At 41.8% G+C, this 19410-nt stretch overlaps 1 protein-coding gene across 2 annotated transcripts in view; it reads left to right on the plus strand.

Annotated features, from left to right (window-relative positions):
- Nucleotides 1–7687: 7687 nt before the first annotated feature.
- The window catches only part of mfsd1 (major facilitator superfamily domain containing 1), a 47450-nt gene continuing 35727 nt past the window's right edge, over nucleotides 7688–19410 (plus strand). The window contains exons 1-4 of one of the 2 annotated variants that reach the window (XM_078563751.1): nucleotides 7688–7933; nucleotides 15324–15376; nucleotides 18827–18939; nucleotides 19075–19117. In XM_078563751.1, coding sequence (XP_078419877.1) covers nucleotides 7777–7933; nucleotides 15324–15376; nucleotides 18827–18939; nucleotides 19075–19117 — 366 coding nt within the window. In that variant the 5' untranslated portion in view covers nucleotides 7688–7776. The remainder of the gene's footprint in view (nucleotides 7934–15323; nucleotides 15377–18826; nucleotides 18940–19074; nucleotides 19118–19410) is intronic. The other variant, XM_078563750.1, reaches the window with a different exon arrangement.

A 19410-nucleotide genomic window follows, 5' to 3' on the forward strand; every position in this document is an offset into this window, starting at 1 on the left:
GAGAGGAGAGAGTAAGTGACTGCATGGGCTGCCTCCAACATGGCACCGCGCATGAGCCTTAAGTTTCTAAATAGGGACATTAAGCATTGTTCCTTCTGGGATGGAGGCCAGAAGCCGACCTCGCCATCTCCATAAGCTCAGTCCCGATCCTCCCCTGCCAGCTCAACAGCCCACTCTTTGTACGACGTCAGGTGCCGGAGTTCAGTCATGCCCCCTCCTGTGCTCCCTCTCATGCGTTATTTGTCCTGCACAAGGAGAGAAAATAACAGCACTTGGAATGCAGGTGGCACATGTGCTGCCAATCGACAGCAGCAACCCTCCGACTACTATCTGCCATATGAAAGCTCCACTGCACCAAGACCACTAGGATTCTCTGGCAGCACTCTCCAGAACATTGAGCTCATGTGCATAGAAGAAATAGGTATGAGGAGACATGGTGTCCGTTGCGCTTGCTGGTGTCCTCTACACCAGACCCCCACTTGCCCTTCCACAATATGAGCTCTCTGTGTGGCAGGGTCAGTGACCTAAAGTCGCCTCTGTACCTGCAGACTAGATGGACTGCAGTATGACGATGAGGAATCAGCACTTCACGTTGAGAAGCCCTTTGTGCATGGGCAGCACCAATGGTAACTTGTCCACTGAGGCCCATCACTCAGTTCCCACCCTGTGAGGTAAGTTGGAGCAATAGAAGATTCCCTCACCCTTTTCCTGCACTCCAAAGCTTGTTAGGAATTAGACAGTTTAAGTAAATTAGATTGGTACTTGTAGGTGTTAGGAATGAGATTTAGTTTTAAATTTTAAGTTTGATTTGTATTTCTGTAGCTGTGTGTTAAAAAAGGTCAAATTGAGTTTTAGTTTCACTTTTAAAAGATGCTTGCATTTTTGAGAGCGAATTTACAACTTAAGAAGTTAAATAAACAGGAGTAGAAGAATTGGGCTGTGGCCTAGTAACAGGGGTCCAGAGAGGCAGGCCCCTCCCACAGACTCACAGAAAAACTAAAGAAACAGCAGTTTTAAGTTTCAATTTGAAGCCAGGACCCAGAGGGACTGGACACTGAGAGACGGAGCTGCAGATTTCCCAAAAGAACCAAAAGGTCCGAAGGCCAAAAGAGTGAGACAGAAACAGTAGGATAAGCTGCTGAACACGTTTATATTTTGAAACTTAACAGAAAGAAAAGAGAGCTGCTCATTTTGGAAGTTGTGTCAACTAAATATTTACTAAACAAGTGCAAGATTGAGTCAGTTACACACTCTCAATCCTGAATAAGAAGGCTGTAGGTTTCCGCTGCAGAACTTGAGCACAAAATCTAAGCTTACACTTCAATTCCATATTACGGGTATCCTACATTGCTCAAGGTGCCTGCCATCTTTTGATAAGACCTTTTAAACAGAGGCCATCTGCCTTTTTAGGCGGACATCAAATTTGCCATAGTTCCTTCTAAAAAAGAGCAAGGGATTTTCCTGTGACCTAACCAATAAATATCTCTTAGCCAACATAACCAAGCATTTATCTCAGTGCCATTTGTGTGCTAATGGGCTGTTGTGTAATGCTATCTAATTAACAACAATGACTGCATTTTAAAATATGATCATTGTAAAGAATTTTGAGATGTTCGGAGGTCTTGAAAGGTGCGATATAAAGGCTAACTTTTCTTAAAGAGATCAGATTGGAATTAACTTCATACAACAGCAGATGGGAGCTGAGGCAATCGTACCACTGATAATGTTGACAATGGCTGAAAAAACTGATGATTCTTCAGTAAAGCAAAAGAATTTGAAATGGTAAATTAATGTTTTCTTTGATGGAATTTAATGTCCTTGCATGACAAGAAACCTGGCCCGTCGGAATCATAATCAGGGAACATGGCAGGAGTAAGGCCCAAAGCTCCAGCAATCATTGAGGTAGCTCAGATGGGGTAACCTTGGGGTTAATTTTCAATTTTGCCATCTGTTGTTATATGAAGTTAATTCCAATCTAATCTCTTTAAGAAAAGTTAGCATTTATATCGCACCTTTCAAGAGCTTCGGACATCTCAAAGTTCTTTACAGACAATGATCATATTTTAAAATGCAGTCATTGTTGTTAATCAGATACACACAGCAGCCAATTTGCACACAAATAGCACTGAGATAAATAGCTGGTGATGTTGGTTAAGAGATAAATATTGGTTAGGTCACAGAAAACTCCTTTGCTCTTCTTTAGAAGGAACTATGGCAAATTTGACAACCTAATTGAGTGGATCATCTATCTGTTGTAGAGCCTGACCAATTCTTGATCTGTTTGTTTGAAATGGCTTGATAATTGAGAGATTTCTGCAATGAATGGGCAATCCCTTGTTCTAGGTAAAATTTTACACAGGCAGTAGGGTAGCACCCCCACTCCCCCAAGCCCCCAGTGTAAGAGCCCACCTTTGCATGGCCAGGAAGCCCCTAGCCAATTTTATGGCCGTTGGGCCAATAATTAAGTCAGGCTGAGAGTTCCACAGCCCCCAACAGGGAAGACATTCCACTTCTGAGAAGTGCCTGCCATATGATCATCAGTGGAGCCAGGCACCCAAGTAAGTGGGAGGATTTCGCCGGGGCCTGGTAGGACACAGGGCGCCCAAACAGGAGGGACCTCCTGCCTCCAAAAAGTGGCCACAACTTTGGGGCCTCCCTGCCGCAGGTAAAGTACCAGTAGGGGTGGGAGGAGGCTCCTAAGTTGTCATTAATTGGTAAAATTATTTAATAAGTGGAGGTGAGTAGGTGCCTCCATGATGTCACCTGATTTTACATGCCCCCTCATCCCCGCAGCTTGTTAGCCTGCTCCCGGGGGGGGATGTAAAATTCCACCCCGAAATTCTCCACCAGAGCTCAGTTTCTCTGAATCTAGTCTGTCAAATTCTTTGAGATATTCAAGAAATTTGATCACCTGTAAAACTTCTAAACTCAAGGGAATACACACAATGTTTATGCATCCCTAATCCTGTCCTCATAATTTAACCCTTCCTAACCACAATAACCTCCTGGTGAATCTGCACTGCACTCCTTCAAGGGGAATATATCTTGCACTTGTCAATACGGACTGAGTCTGCAGTATGTACAACTCATAGGATGCACGGTAGTAACCCACTAGGCTTACTTCAACAACACTTCTCAGCCCTGCGATCTACCTTAAAGAAAGACAAGAGCAGTAAGATCATGGAAACAACATCATCTCTAAGTCAGACGCCATCCTAATTTGGATGTTTACTGACATTCCTTCATTATCATTGGATCAAGATTCTGGATTTATCCATGAAAACTCCATTCCCTAGTTACTGACTCCAGCCCTCTCCCTGGAATTAGTGTGAGATTAAGCCAGTCTGTTCACAATCTTGGTGTCACATTTGATCCCAAGATGAGCTTCCGACCTCACATTCGCACCATCACTAAGACTACCTATTTCCATATCCATAACATCACCCTGTTTCAGCTCATCTGCAGGGGAACCTTCATCCAAGCCTTCGATACCTCTAGACTCAACTGTTCCAATGCACTCCTGGATGTTCTCCCACATTCTAGCCTCTGTAAACTTGAGATCATCCAAAACTCTTTTGCCTGTGTCTTAACTTGCAGTAAGTCCTATTCCCCTGTTACGCCTGTGCTCACTGTCCTACACTGGCTCCTGGTTAAGCAACATCTTGATTTTAAAATTCTCATCCTTGTTTTCAAATCCCTCCCTATCTCTGTAATCTCCTCCAAACCCACAACCCTCTGAAATATTTGTGTTTCTCTAATCCTGGTTTCTTGTGCATTCCCAATTATAACTGCTCCACCACTGGTAGCTGTGCCTTCAGTGCCAGCCCCCAAGCTCAGGAGTTCCCTCCCTCCGAGTGGTTCAGGTCTGGAATGCACTGCCTGGAAGTGCGGTGGAGGCAGATTCAATCGGGGCATTCAAGAGGGCATTAGATGATTATAGAAACATAGAAAATAGGAGCAGGAGTAAGCCATTTGGCCCTTCGAGCCTGCTCCGACATTCAGTATGATCATGGCTGATCATCCAACTCAATAGCCTACTCCCACTTTCTCCCCATATCCTTTGGTCCCTTTCGCCTCAAGAGCTATATCTAACTCCTCCTTGAAAACATACAATGTTATGGCCACAACTACTTTCTGTAGCGAATTCCACAGGCTCACCACTCTCTGGGTGAAGAAATTTCTCCTCATCTCAGTCCTAAATGGTCCACCCCATATCCTCAGACTGTGACCCCTGGTCCTGGGCTCTCCCACCATCGGGAACATCCTTCCTGCATCTACCCTGTCTAGTCCTGTTAGTATTTTATAGGTTTCTACGAGATCCCCCCTTATTCTTCTGAACTCCAGAGAATATAATCCTAACCGACTCAATCTCTCCTCATATGTCAGTCCCGCCATCCCAGGAATCAGTCGGGTAAACCTTCGCTGCACTCCCTCTATAGCAAGTACATCCTTCCTCAGATAAGGAGACCAAATCTGCACACACTATTCCAGGTGTGGTCTCACCAAGGCCCTGTATAATTGCAGCAAGACATCCCTGCTCCTGTACTGGAATCCTCTGGCTATGAAGGCCAACATACCATTTGCCTTCTTTATCGCCTGCTGCACCTGCATGCTTACCTTCAGCGACTGGTGTACAAGGACACCCAGGTCTCGTTGCACATTCCCCTTCTCAATTTATAGCCATTCAGATAATCTGCCTTCCTGTTTTTGCTACCAAAATGGATAACCTCACATGTATCCACATTATACTGCATCTGCCATGCATTTGCCTACTCAGCTTGTCCAAATCACACTGAAGCATCTCTGCATCCTCCTCACAGCTCACCCTCTCACCCAGCTTTGTGTCATCTGCAAATTTGGAGATATTACATTTAGTTCCCTCATCTAAATCATTAATATATATTGTGAATAACTGGGGTCCCAGCACCGATCCCTGTGGTACCCCACTAGCCACTGCCTGCCATTCGGAAAAAGACCCATTTATTCCTACTCTTTGTTTCCTGTCTGCCAACCAGTTTTCTATCCATCTCAATACACTACCCCCAATCCAATGCGCTTTAATTTTACACGCCAATCTCTTATGTGGGACTTTGTCGAAAGTCTTCTGAAAGTCCAAATAAACCACATCCACTGGCTGCTCCTCATCAACTCTACTGGTTACATTCTCGAAAAATTCCAGTAGATTTGTCAAGCATGATTTCCCTTTCGTAAATCCATGCTGACTCTGTCCGATTCTGCCATTGTTTTCCAAGTGCTCAGCTATTAAATCTTTTATAATGGACTCTAGAATTTTCCCCACTACTGACGTCAGGCTAATTGGTCTATAATTCCCTGTTTTCTCTCTACTTCCCTTTTTAAATAGTGGGGTTACATTAGCTACCCTCCAATCTGTAGGAACTGTTCCAGAGTCTATAGAATCTCGGAAGCTGACCACCAATGCACCCACTATTTCTAGGGCCACTTCCTTAAGTACTCTGAGATGTAGATTACCAGGCCCTGGGGATTTATCGGCCTTCAATCCCATCAATTTCTCCAACACCATTCCCCTACTGATACTGATTTCTTTCAGTTCCTCCCTCTCACTAAACCCTGTGTTCCCCAACATTTCTGGTATGTTAATTGTGTCCTCCTTTGTGAAGACAGAACCAAAGTATGTATTTAGCTGGTCAGCCATTTCTTTGTTCCCCATTATAAATTCCCCTGTTTCTGACTGTAAGGGACCTACATTTGTCTTCACCAATCTTTTTCTCTTCACATACCTATAGAAACTTTTATAGTCAGTTTTTATGTTCCCCGCAACCTTACTCTCATACTCTATTTTCCCCTTCTTAATCAATCCCTTGGTCCTCCTTTGCTGAATTCTAAAGTGCTCCCAATCCTCAGGTCTGTTGTTTTTTTCTGGCCAATTTGTATGCCTCTTCCTTGGATCTAATACTATCTCTAATTTCCCTTGTTTGGCCACCTTTCCTATTTTACTTTTGTGCCAGACCGGAATAAATAATTGTTGCGCTCTTTGAACATTTGCCATTGCCTATCCACCACAATCCCTTTAAGTAATGTTTCCCAATCCATCATAGCCAACTCGTGTCTCATACCATCATAGCTTCCTTTATTATGATTCAGGACCCTAGTCTCAGAATCAACTACGTCACTCTCCATCTTGATGAAGAATTCTATCATATTATGGTCGCTCATCCCAAGGGGCCTCGCACAACTAGACTGCCATTTATTCCTTTCTCATTACACAATACCCAGTCTAGGATGGCCTGTTCTCTAGTTGGTTCCTCAATGTATTGGTCCAGAAAACCATCCCGTAGACACTCCAGGAATTCCTCCTCTACGGTATTGTTACTAATTTGATTTGCCCAATCTATATGCAGATTAAAGCCACCCATAATTACAGATGTTCCTTTACTGCATGCGTCTCTAATTTCCTGTTTAATGCCATTCCCAACATCACCACTACAATTTGGGGGTCGATATACAACTCTCACTAACGTTTTTTGCCCCATAAGTATTTCTCAGCTCTACCCATACAGATTCCACATCGTCGGAGCCAATATCTTTCCTCACTATTGCGTTAATTTCCTCTTTAACCAGCAATGCAACTCCACCGCCTTTTCCTTTTTGTCTGTCCTTCCTAAATACTGAATACCCTTGAATATTCAGTTCCCATCCCTGGTCACCCTGCAGTCATGTCTCTGTAATCCCAACTATATCATACCTGTTTACATCTACTTGCGCGGTTAATTCATCCACTTTATTGCAAGTGCTCCTCGCGTTAAGGCACAAAGCCTTAAGGCTTGTCTTTTTAACATTACTTGTCCCGTTCCCACTATTTTTCACTGAGGCCCTGTTTGACTCTTGCCCTTGATTTCTCTGCCTATCACTTTTCTTATTCCTCTTTCTGTCTTTTGTTCTTGTCCTTGATTCCCCCTCCTCTGACTCCTTGCATTGGTTCCCATCCCCCTGCCATTTTAGTTTAAACCCTCCCCAACCACTCTAGCAAATGTACACCCCAGGACGTTAGTCCTGGTGCTGCCCAGGCGTAACCTGGCTGTGGTCATCTGATGTAATATTTCCCATGTGGTTTGGTGTCATTCTTTATTTCATAATGTGAAGCACCTTGGGACCTTTCATGACATTGAAAATGCTATATAAATATACATTTTGGTGTTCGAAAACCGTAGTGAAGCAAGGACTGGTTTGAGAAGAGCCATCACCATTACCGTCTTAAGGCATGGGATGGGCAATAAACATGACCTTGTCGACTTCATCCATGTCCCAAGAACAAATTTTTAAAAATCTAAAATCTTAGATAGTAAAAGTGAACAACACTGAGAGTGAGCATCATTTTTTTTTTAAATCCATGTTTGTTGGGTCCTGTACTCGATGAGTCTGGAATACAGTGTTTGGGAGACCTTTGCATCAACAAACTGGGAGAGCAAAATTCTTTCTCCTTTCAGTTTTAATAGGGAATGGAGAGCTCGATCGTGCTTTCTCATATTTAATATTTCCTTTTGTCAACATCAGGGGAAGTGTGAACATTGTGACATTGATGGGATTAGGAATGAGGGGACGGCCGAGCTCAGCTTGTGTTGATGTTGAGAATGGCTGAGTGTTTCCTACCTGCTCTGCTGGAGGATCCCCATCCGTCTCCAGGAAGTCCCTGACCGGTCTCCAGGAAGTGAGGGCCGTGATGTCAGGTGACCTGGGTCACGTGAGCGCGCGGGAGGCAGCAGCAGCGGCAGCGGCCCGGTGACGGGACGGGACGGGATGGCGGAGAGAGAAGCTCTGCTGCCCGGGGAAGCCGGCGAGCCAGGCCGGGAGTCGGACGATCGGCCGAGCCAAGGCTGTGCCGCGGCCCTGTCTGATCCCCGGAGATGGCCGCACCGCTTCGTGGTGCTGGCCCTCATGTGTTTCCTGGGCTTCGGTGAGTGGAATGGGGCCGGGAGGGAGGAGACCCTGCCGCCGGCGAGTCGGTGTCCACCGTCCGGGCTCGGCTTCACCTGCTGCGGGACTCGGGGACATGATTTAAACCCAATCTGGCCGGGTGCTGGTGGGGAAGTTGCGGTCGGGGCTCTCGTCGTTTAGTGCTTGTAACCCACCTGTCCCCACTCATGTTTTATTTACTCTCGAGGTCTTTGATGTTCTTTTAAGATGCCTAAAGTTAGTTGGAGAATTTACATTCAGTCGCTAATGTGAATGCTGCAGTTGTGATTGAGGTGGGGGCTGCCATCTGACTTTAATGTGACTTCCTGTGAAACTGCAGTGTGTTTATGTTGCACGAAACTTTCTTTGAAGTTGGTAGCGAACGCAAGGAACTACATTGTTCACGCGTACACTTTGGAATGCATGTAGGAACTCAATAGTTCATTACAAAGTAATTTGTCTTCTAAGACTTTCAGGTATTGATGTGCGGACTGTATTTTGCCATCCGGGTGGTTTATATTCTATAGAAGCAGCAATTAGGGTAGTTTGAAAAACTGGAATAAAGGAATAAGAAACAAATACCTTGAAAAACTCAGCAGGTCTGGCAGCATCGGCGGAGGAGAGCACAGTTGACGTTTCGAGTCCTCAAGACCCTTCAACAGAACTAAGTAAAAATAAGAAAGGGGTGAAATATAAGCTGATTTAAGGGGTGGGGGGGGGTTGTTGGGACACGCAACCAGTAATAGGTGGAGATAACCAAAAGATGTCACAGACAAAAGAACAAAGAGATGTTGAAGGTGGTGATATTATCTAAAGGAATGTGCTAATTAAGAGTAAAGGGCAGGACAGCCAAGGTACAGGTAGCTCTAGTGGGGGTGGGGGAATACTAAAAGGTAGAGATAAACAATGGGTGGAAATACATTTAAAAATAATGGAAATAGGTAGGAAAAGAAAAATCTATATAAATTATTGGAAAAAACAAAAAGGAGGGGGAAGAAACGGAAAGGGGGTGGGGATGGAGGAGAGAGTTCAAGATCTAAAATTGTTGAACTCAATATTCAGTCCGGAAGGCTGTAAAGTGCCTAGTCGGAAGATGAGGTGCTGTTCCTCCAGTTTGCGTTGAGCTTCACTGGAACAATGCAGCAAGCCAAGGACAGACATGTGGGCAAGAGAGCAGGGTGGAGTGTTGAAATGGCAAGCGACAGGGAGGTCTGGGTAATGCTTGCGGACAGACCGAAGGTGATCTGCAAAGCGGTCACCCAGTCTGCGTTTGGTCTCTCCAGTGTAGAGGAAACTGCATTGGGAGCAACGAATGCAGGAGACTAGGTTGAGGGAAGTGCAAGTGAAAAGCTGCTTCACTTGAAAGGAGTGTTTGTAAAGGAATGTAAGGATCAGATGTGCCTTGGCAAGAAACCAAGCTAATCTATTTTGAGCTCAATCATTTTTTTTACATTTGTTCATGGGATATTGGCATCACTGGCTAGGCCAGCATTTATTGCCATCCCTAATTGCCCTTGTTTAGAGGATATTTTTAAGAGTCAGCCACATTGCTGTGGGTCTGGAGTCACATGTAGGCCAGACCAGGTAAGGGCAGCAGATTTCCTACCCTAAAGGACATTAGTGAACCAGATGGTTTATGACAATCTGCAATGGTGATTGCCAGACTTTTAATTCCAGATTATAAATGGTTGTGATTCAAACACCGGTCCCCAGAGCATTACCTTGGGTCTCTGGAATACTAACCCAGTGACAATACCACTATGCCACCACCTCCCCATATATGTGTGACGGTTTCTGTTATTCCAAAGACATTGGTAACTTTTAGTCATTTTAATAAACAGTGAACTCAATGGGTGGGAGCAGATTGAATCAGACTTTTAGAAAAAAATGTAGAGAGGGGAAATGAAACATGTTCAAGAATATAAAGTAGTGCATGTTATATGTGAAATGTGTAATAGTGAAAACAAGGAGAACAATGCTGGGGAGCTGGACTGTCAAGAATCAGATGGTGTTGAGTGTGAGCAAATGTAAGGTTGAGAGATCTGGTGACAATGTATTGTCAATCTTGCTTGTGAAATAACATTTATCAGCTGTGAGGCAGTACAGCTGAGCTTGAGAATATATTTCAATCCCTCTCAAGCGATGACCTTGTAACCATTTTCACGTCTTTTATTGGTCCTGTATTGGAACGTGGGGCACCTGTGCGGTTTAGAAGAATCAAAAAGCAGTGATGTAAAACCATGAAAAGTGTTCAGAATGGCTTGCAGAGTCATTTTTGGCCCTAATTACTATAGTTACTCAGATGACTTACACGATTGTGGTCTGGAAGCATTCGAGAGTGGATATGATCAACACTGCTGTTCTTTTGCGAGATAACTGCCGAACTCCAAGCTTCAAGGCCAGGATTTTTCAGTCGGCATGTGGGAATAGGCCAGACCTGCCGGCGTGTAAAATGACACGTGATGACATCGGGCGTGTGTCCCGACATCATCGCGATGTTTCGTTCGGCAGGCACGCATCGGAGCCAGCTGCACGCCCGCCGCTAATTTATAGGCCTGTTAAGGCCATTAATAAAGTAATTAATGTAAAGTTTACGCTGGCCGTCCAACCTTACGGTTGGTGGGCAGGCGAAAAGACCAAACGGCCTTTATGTTTTTTAGGAAACCTTATCCACGAACGCAATGACGTTTCCTAAAGCTTTTACCACTTAAACAAAAAGGTTATATGAAAAATAAAAACATATCCCATCTCATGTGACACAGTCACATAGAACCATAGAAAAGTTACAGCACAGAAGGAGGCCATTCGGCCCATCTTGTCCATGCCAGGTGCCCTTTCTAATCCCACCTTCCTGCACCTGGCCCATAGCCCTGCAGCTTACAGCAATTAAGGTGCAGACCCAGGTACTTTTTAAGAGTTTCAAGTTTCTGCCTCTACCACCAACTTGGGCAGCGAATTCCAGACACCACTACCATCTGCGTAAAAAAGTTCTTCCTCATGTCCCCCCTACACCTTCTGCCACTTATCTTGAATCTATGTCCCCTGATTCTAGAATTCTCCATCACTGGAAACAATTTTATCCTGTCCACTCTATCTATTCCCCATATAATTTTGTACGCCTCAGTCAAGTCACCTCTCAGCCTTCTTTGTTCTAAGGAGAATAACCCCAACCTATCCAATATCTCCTCGTAGCTACACTTTTCTAACCCTGGCAACATTCTTGTAAACCTCCTCTGCACTCTCTCCAGAGCTATTACGTCCTTCTGTAATGTGACCAGAACTGCACACAATACTCCAGTTGTGGCCTCACCAGTGTTTTATACAATTCCAACATTATATCCTAACTTTTATATTCTATACCTCTGCCAGTGAAGGAGAGCATTCCATATGTCTTCTTTACAACCTTGTCTACTTGAACTGCTGCCTTCAGGGACCTGTGTACTTGGACGCCAAGATCTCTCACTTCATCTACCCCTCTTAGTATATTCCCATTTATTGTGTAATCCTTGTAACTGTTTGACCTCCCTAAATGTATGACCTCACACTTCTCTATGTTAAAATCCATCTGCCACTTTACCTCCCACTCCACCAACCCATCTTTATCATTTTGGAGATTATGGCTATCCTCTACACTATCCACTACTCAGCCAATCTTTGTGTCGTCTGCAAATTTCCCAATCGTGCCACCCACATTCACGTCCAAATTGTTAATATATAACACAAACAGCAAGGGTCCCAACACCAAGCCCTGTGGAACACCACTTGAGACAACTTTCCATTCGCAAGGGCATCCATCGACCATTACCCTTTGTTTCCTGTTACAAAGCCAACCTTTTATCCAGTTTGCCACATTACGCTGAATCCCATGGGCTTTTACTTTCCTGACCCATCCGCCATGTGGGACCTTGTCAAATGCCTTGCTAAAATCCATGTTCACAACATCCACTGCACTACCTTCATCAACCCTTCTTGTCACTTCCTCAAAGAATTCAATCAAATTTGTGAGGCAAGACCTTCCTTTAACAAATCCATGCTGACCATCCCTGACTAGTCCATGCCTTTCCACATGACAGTTAATCCTATCTCTCAGGATTGATTCTACTAATTTGCTCACCACTGATGTAAGACTAACTGGCCTAGAATTGTTTGGCATTTTCTTTGATCCCTTTTTAAACAATGGAACTACATTTGCATTTCTCCAGTCCTCCGGTACCTCCCCTGTATCTAGTGAAGATTGGAAAATCATCCTCAGAGCATCTGCTATCTCCTCCCTGACTTCCTTCAGCAGCCTCAGAAACAATCCATCTGGCCCTGGTGACTTATCAACTTTCAAGGATTTCAACCCTTCAAGTACTTCCTCTCTCTTTATGACTATTCCGTCCAATATCTCGCAGTGTTCCTCCTGGACTACTATATCTACATCCTCCCTTTCCTTTGTAAACACGGAGACAAAATATTCATTTAAAACCCTTCCCACAGCCTCTGCATCTACACACAAGTTTCTGATAGGCCCCACTTTTTCCTTACCTAACCTTTTAGCATTATTGTATTGGTAAAACATCTTTGGGTTATCTTTAACTTTACTTGCTAATCTTTTTTCAAGCCCTCTCTTTGATCGTCCCTGTACTTCCTATATTCGTCTAGGCTATCTGCAGTGCTTAGTTCTTTGTGCCTATCGTACGCTTTCTTTTTCTGTTTGAACTTCCCCTGTATTCCTCTAGACAACCAGGGGGTCTAGATTTGGTGGTACCACTGTTGTTTTTGTTGGGGACATGACTACTTTGTACAATTAGGATCTCGCTTTTTAGTGCTTCCCACTGGTTTTCCACTGTTTTATCCTCCCTCAGCCAAGTCCCTTCTCATTTCTGCAAAATTTGCCTTCCCCCACTTCAAGACTTTTACTCCTGCCTTATCTCTGTCCTTTTCCATGGTAATGCTAAACCTAACTGAATTGTGATCACTGTCCCCGATGTGGTCGCCCACTGTCACTTCACCCACTTTCCCTTCTTCGTTCCCCAAGACTAGGTCTAGAATTGCATCTCCTCTTGTTGGGTTTGTCACTAATTGGTTGAAAATTTTTTCCTGGACACACTGCATGAGTTTTTCTCCCTCAGTGCCCCTTATATTGCTTGAATCCCAGTTGATATTAGGATAGTTGAAGTCTCCTGTTATTATTGTCCTCTTGTTCTTACAAGCAGAAATTTGCCTACATATTTGTTCTTCTATCTCCCTTTCACTATTTGGGGGTCTGTAGTATACACCCAGTAGTGTGACTGCCCCTTTTTTATTTCTAAGCTCAATCCATAAAGCCTCGTTTGTTGACCCATTTAGTATATCATCCCTTCTCACAACTGAAATTGACAACTTGCAGGACGCACCGCCCTTCGCCGCAACCACCACCTCAGGCATTCCACTCAACTTGGACCAACTCAAATCAGTGGTTGGCCCCTGACTTTTGGTCAAAAATTGCAAACTCTTTGTACTTACCACCTGCTTGCCACTGAAGACAAACTCGCCCTGGTGCAAACCTGCATATTGATAGAATCATAGACTAGCACACCATCGAATCATAGGCTAGCACACTATTGATGGCAGCTGTTTGGCTCCTTGTGTCTGTACACGTCAACATATGCTGTCAAGGCTACCACCTCGCTGCGTGCTGCATTCCTGCCAATCCAGCCCTCTAATATGCCAGCATGGTATCAAAAAGGAATGGCAGATACACAGCCCAGTTCACAAAAAGTTGTTGAGATTGCAGAGGAGACAAATAATTGTGCAGCAGCTAGAGAATTCTAAATATCGAAGAAGAATGTTAGAGATTGGAGGAGGTTGTCGACAGATCTTAGGCAGATGCCTAAGAAATGTGTGAACAGAGGAGAGCCCAGCGTGTGGTCATAGTTGGAAATTGAAGTTGCAAATTAGGTAAATGAAAATTGCCAGAATCAGCATCTCCCAGCAGAACTTGATGATAGGCTTATCGTATTTTTAATCAAACAGTTTATAGTCAAACATCAACAGAAGATAGGCACAGATTGTCCTGGATTAGAACAAAAACAAGCTTTATTATATTTCAAAAAGAATTAAAGAAGCACGCACTATTAACTTGACACTATAGTTTATAAAGCCTTATGCTATAAACTCAGTTATATTTTTTACTTCTCCTTTGCCCCCTACCCAAGAGTTATCTGATCTTTCAAAATTACAAAAAAGTGTTCATTTGCTTTTCCTGGAACAAACTCAAAAGGCATATCACTGCTTTCTGGAATTCACTCTGATTTCTCTTCAGTGATCCAACTCTTCTCCCAGGTACAAGATTTCATGGGGGCCCTTCCATTGGCTTTTGGCTAAGCAACCTCCAATTTTTTTCCTAACCTCTTAACTCAAGATTTCACAGCTCCAGCATGGGCCTTCCTGTGACTCCTGCAGAGTGGCTTGAAACATTAGCAAGCACCCTTAATTTCCAATTGACCACTGTTATGCTTTCAAACTGCAACCAAGCTGATTACTTCCAGAACTCCAACTGCAACAAGGTTAGCAGCCTTTTATTGAGAGGATTACTGTCGATTTTTTCCTTTACCTTCCATCTAAACAAATCTTCCTGTTTCTTTTTTCCTCTTTCCAATTTTGTCTTATGCTGAATTGTCTTATACCAGCTCCAACTCGAAGGGTGTGTCGTGGACGATAGATCTAGCATTTCATATGCTTCAGGTTTTGATCTGGTTTTATCTCCCCACTTCCAAGGAACTGAAAACTCCTTAAGAGTCGAAGCTTTTCCAAATAATCAGTCTTGCCTACTGGCTATACCCTAACTGAATTCCCAAGGATAAACACTAAATCAAAGAATCCCACTAAGCTCTACCCATCTCTATGGCAATGTGACATACACAACCTGTTCCCAGGTCGAAGTATAAATTAATCCCCTTTAATTTCAAAGGTTTTCTTAATTCTGGGAAGACACATGAATGACATCTTTTACTGGTATAATTGCAGACGTCATGTTTTGATAAGCAAGGGGGTGAAAGGTTATAGGGGGTAGGCGGGAAAGTGGAGTTGAGGTTACAGCCTGATGAGCCATGAACTTATTTAATGGCAGAGTAGGCTCGAGGGTGTCGAGTGGTTTAGTCCTGCTCCTAATTCAAATGTATGTCTCCTGTTTAAGATCAGCTGCTGTTTTGATTCTCACCCTTTTACTCTGACTTTATCCAATAAACGCAAGTTACCCTTTGAATTGTAATTATCTGAAGTCTGTGTGGTAAGTCAGCCTCTAGATGTTTGCCAGGATTTTCCCCCAATGAACTTATATTTAAGATTGGATTTCTAAAAGCTATACCTCAAATATACATATGATATTAGGCATACATAACAATATGGATATGTTTTCTCTTTTTCAGGTAGTTATTTCTGCTATGATAATCCAGCTGCTCTGCAGACCCAATTTCTGAGTGTAAGTTGAAAATTTTAAACATACAGTACAGCACTTGCTAACTTTAAAGAAAACTATTGGAGTGCAACTGGTGCTATGAATATTTATTGTATGATTGGCATGTTACCTGTATCTTGAATTCTATGACACTCATGAACACTTAAGTACTTCAGGTGTTATGCCAACATTTAATAGTCATATGTTAACTTCAATTACACTTGTATAAATAGGTCAGTTCAGTAAATCTGTTATTTGACTGCAGCAGTGGTTGCTGAATCTATGTAAACCACTTTCCTTCCAGAATGCACTTATTTCTTACGTGCAAAGCGCTATAATATTAGAAATAGCTGCTTAGAACAGGTTGGATTTTATTTTTTGGGACAATTTTACAACTTTGCTAATGGTTTGAAGAGTTTTTGCTATTTAAACCCTTCAACCACAACTTTCGGAACACATTTGTAGCCCTGCCCACACAATTGGTCATGCCTCCAGATTGAATTGAGTTTTCATTAAATTGCCCCTGTTGGCTCACCTTCGAGAAGACACTCAAAATTAAGTTTCCTTTAGATATTGGGACACTAGGCAAATTTTAAAAGCATTTTTTTTCAATGTACTATGATACTGATTACTGTACACCTAATAAACAAGTAAATGATTCTGCATTTTTAAAGTTATTTTATTCCTTTAAAACCATGTTACTCTTAGTTGTTGGATTGGTCACTGAATAAAAGTGCTTATTTTTTTGATGAACATATTTTCAGCTGTATTGATAAAGCTGCAGCAGGATACCACTCTTAAGTAGCTCAACAAATATTTTCATGCATTCTTTCAAAAATATGTTCTAATGCGCTGCCTGAATGCTCTGGTTCATGGCAAATTTTATGTTTGATATGCAGAAACATAATTATATAGTTTACTCTTTTATTGAGTTATGTACTAGAATCATGATGCCTTGAATGCTCCTAAACCAGTTCAGTTGTGATGTGACCAGGGGGGTTGAGTTGTTGAGATTGAGCAATGGCAATTACAAACTACTCAGGTTTTGTTCTGTACAATGTTGTTTTTTAACTGTCAGAAAATAATACGTTGATATGTCTTCCTTTGCAAATCAGATATAAGCTGCAATAAAATGGCATGATCTCACCAGTTTTTTTCTTTCCACCATGCTGTTAATGGAAAGCATTGGAGGAAAGCTTATATACTGCATTAAAAAGTTAAATAATGGAACTAATTTGGAAATAGATGTCAAGTCACAGGCTATGGCATTCCAAATTCCCTCAAGCTATAGTATATTTAATGCCTTGATATGTTTTGGGCAAGAAAGAAAAAGCATCATTGAAATATTACTGAATTAAAGTAGGTGTACATTAATATTATGGTATTGAATCAGCTACCTGAAAGTTGTAAGTTCAAATCCAACATAGCAAAGTTCTGAAATTAATTTCAATATGTCTGATAACTCATAGACTGGGACCAGGGATAGAGGTCCCTGAAAGCTTCTCGATTGTCATAAAAACCTAACTAACTTGGTCAAGAGAGTTTGCTACCGCTTCCATTCAGGTGACTTCAGTCCCATCCTACCTGGCTGAGTATTAATGTCCTTTGAAATACCTAGTAGGCTTGTTGATACATGTGTTGCTCACAGAAGTATAATATGAAATAAGTAGCATCTATCATACATGTGAATGAAACAATCACAGTGATGACAAAGCCAAATACAGACTTTGATTGTTTTATTTCACCAATGAGTAAGTTTGTTCTTATGGCTCTGGTACAGAAGGAGGCCATTCAGCCCATCGTGCCTGCTGTCCCTCTGAAGGAGCAATTCACCTTGTGCCACTCACCTGCCTTTTCCCCTCGGCCCTGCAAATTTTTGCTTTTCAAGTAATGATTCCATTCCCTTTTGAAAATTGACACCGCCTCCACCAGTCTCGGGCAGTAAATTGCAGATCCTAACCACTCACTGCATGGAAAAGTTTATCCTCACATGGCTATTGCTTCTTTTGCCAATTACCTTAAATCTTTGCCCTCTACTTCTCGATCCTTCCACCAATGAGAACAGTTTCTCCCTATCTACACTATCCCAGACCCCTCATGATCTTGAATACCTCTATCAAATCACACATGGTAGCCAATATCATCTGTTTTTCAATGTTTAAAATTAGTTACTGAGTGCTTGTGTTTCTGCTGAAACCTAGCCGTAAAAAGTATAACCAAATTATAGTCCGTAAATCCCAGTGCCTTTTTATTTACGTAACACTCCAATTGAAGTTATTGGCAATACATTCAAGAATGCATGAATTGAACATGGTTACTTTATGAAAAAAAGTGTGATAAACGCATGTTCATTTCTGTTTTTATGAATATTTTTGATGTGTAGGGGAGAACACTTTTGCAATATTTGGTATTCAACACCCAAACATTTAGTGAGGCAGGGATATACCTAGTTTAAGTTTAGCATGGATACAAATGTCATTGCTGCAAAAAAAACAAAAACAAGAGATTATTTACACTTTGTATAGTGTAAAAATAATTTCATGAAGCACATTAAAGTACTGCAACATGCAACACTTGCAACATGAGAATAGGTATGTGATGTTACAAGTGCAAAATTGAAGGAGAATATGCACTCGCCTATGCTTATGTTGAGATGTAGGTTCATGTCGAGACTAAGTCCTAGATGATAGAAGTTGTCCATTGTGGTGCACAGGTTGACGTCTTAATGTTACAGCTTTGTAAGTAATGTAATGTGTTTGTCTATAGATCTGTTAATTCTGTAGTTATAGTTTTAATGATTCTTTGAAATTTGCTGAAGTTCTTATACTCTAAATAATGGAAATTTTCCAAGCTGTAAATTAGTTGAAATTAATTATTTCGCTGTCGACTACGCAATATGGCAGGAATTGTAATACAAGCTGTGGATTAATATGTAATATTGGCTGCAATATGTTCAGTTTGGAATCTAAGAATGAGTCTTGTCATTTAAACCTAAATTTAAACCAATGAGTTTAGTGAATTTAAATTGATTTTCTATTCCTTTTCTCAATCTGTCAACATTACTTGGCCTAACATTTCTGTGGAGTTATCATTATACAGTTTCTTCCTGATGATGACAAAGTTTTATGATAAAATTGAATCATCAGATTTATTTAGTAACCTAATCCATAAAAGTGGGAAAATGGTGCTAGGACATTTGGAATTATAAATCGAAGTAAGAGGAATTGACCGGATTAGAAAAAACACTCAAAGTTTGAATTTTCAACCTTATCTAATAAGTGCCGCATTGCTTGATGTGATATATGACTTGTGACTTGCCAATTTAAAATCTGATGATCAGATTGTAGGTATTGATTGTGTATTATGACACATTATTACTCAATGTAGTTGATTGTCTTCTGTAAAATTTTAGAATTCTTGACTACATTATTTGAAATTCCAACTTGGTATGATTTTTTTTTCTCTTTTTGGCAGGATATGAAGATTAATACTGTCACATTCATGCAAATGTATGCATGGTATTCCTGGCCCAATGTTGTCCTCTGCTTTTTTGGAGGATTTTTACTGGACAGAGTATTTGGAATACGGTAAGAGCATCAACAAGAGAAGCTTGCAACGACTTTTATTGCTTTTCTTATAAATGATTGAACTAATTTTAATTTTTAAAATGGAATTGTGTGACCTGAATGCTACAAATATAACTTTTAAAACTTTTCTTGCAGTTTGGGAACCATAATCTTCAGCTTGTTTGTCTGTGTTGGACAAGTGAGTAAAAATTCACATTTATTCTGTGACTGTTTATAAAGCGCTCAATGGAATCAAGAATACTGCATTCTTGAGTATCTGCCCTGGTGTCAGTCAACCAGATCATTTTAATATGTGTTTCTGTTCAAGAGTGCATTTAGACTGCAGCTGCCAGTCTTGGGTTTCAGCCAGCCAGCACTCTGTTTCACATTTCCCTACTGTTCCTTTAGCTCTGCTATCCAGAAAAGAGCTTTGAGCTTGCATGGATATGCAGAAGTTTTCTCCCAGAAGTTAGATTCTAAATGTTTCAACAG

The sequence above is a fragment of the Cetorhinus maximus genome, chromosome 19 (genome assembly GCF_964194155.1).
Source record: "Cetorhinus maximus chromosome 19, sCetMax3.hap1.1, whole genome shotgun sequence".
Taxonomy (NCBI): domain Eukaryota; kingdom Metazoa; phylum Chordata; class Chondrichthyes; order Lamniformes; family Cetorhinidae; genus Cetorhinus; species Cetorhinus maximus.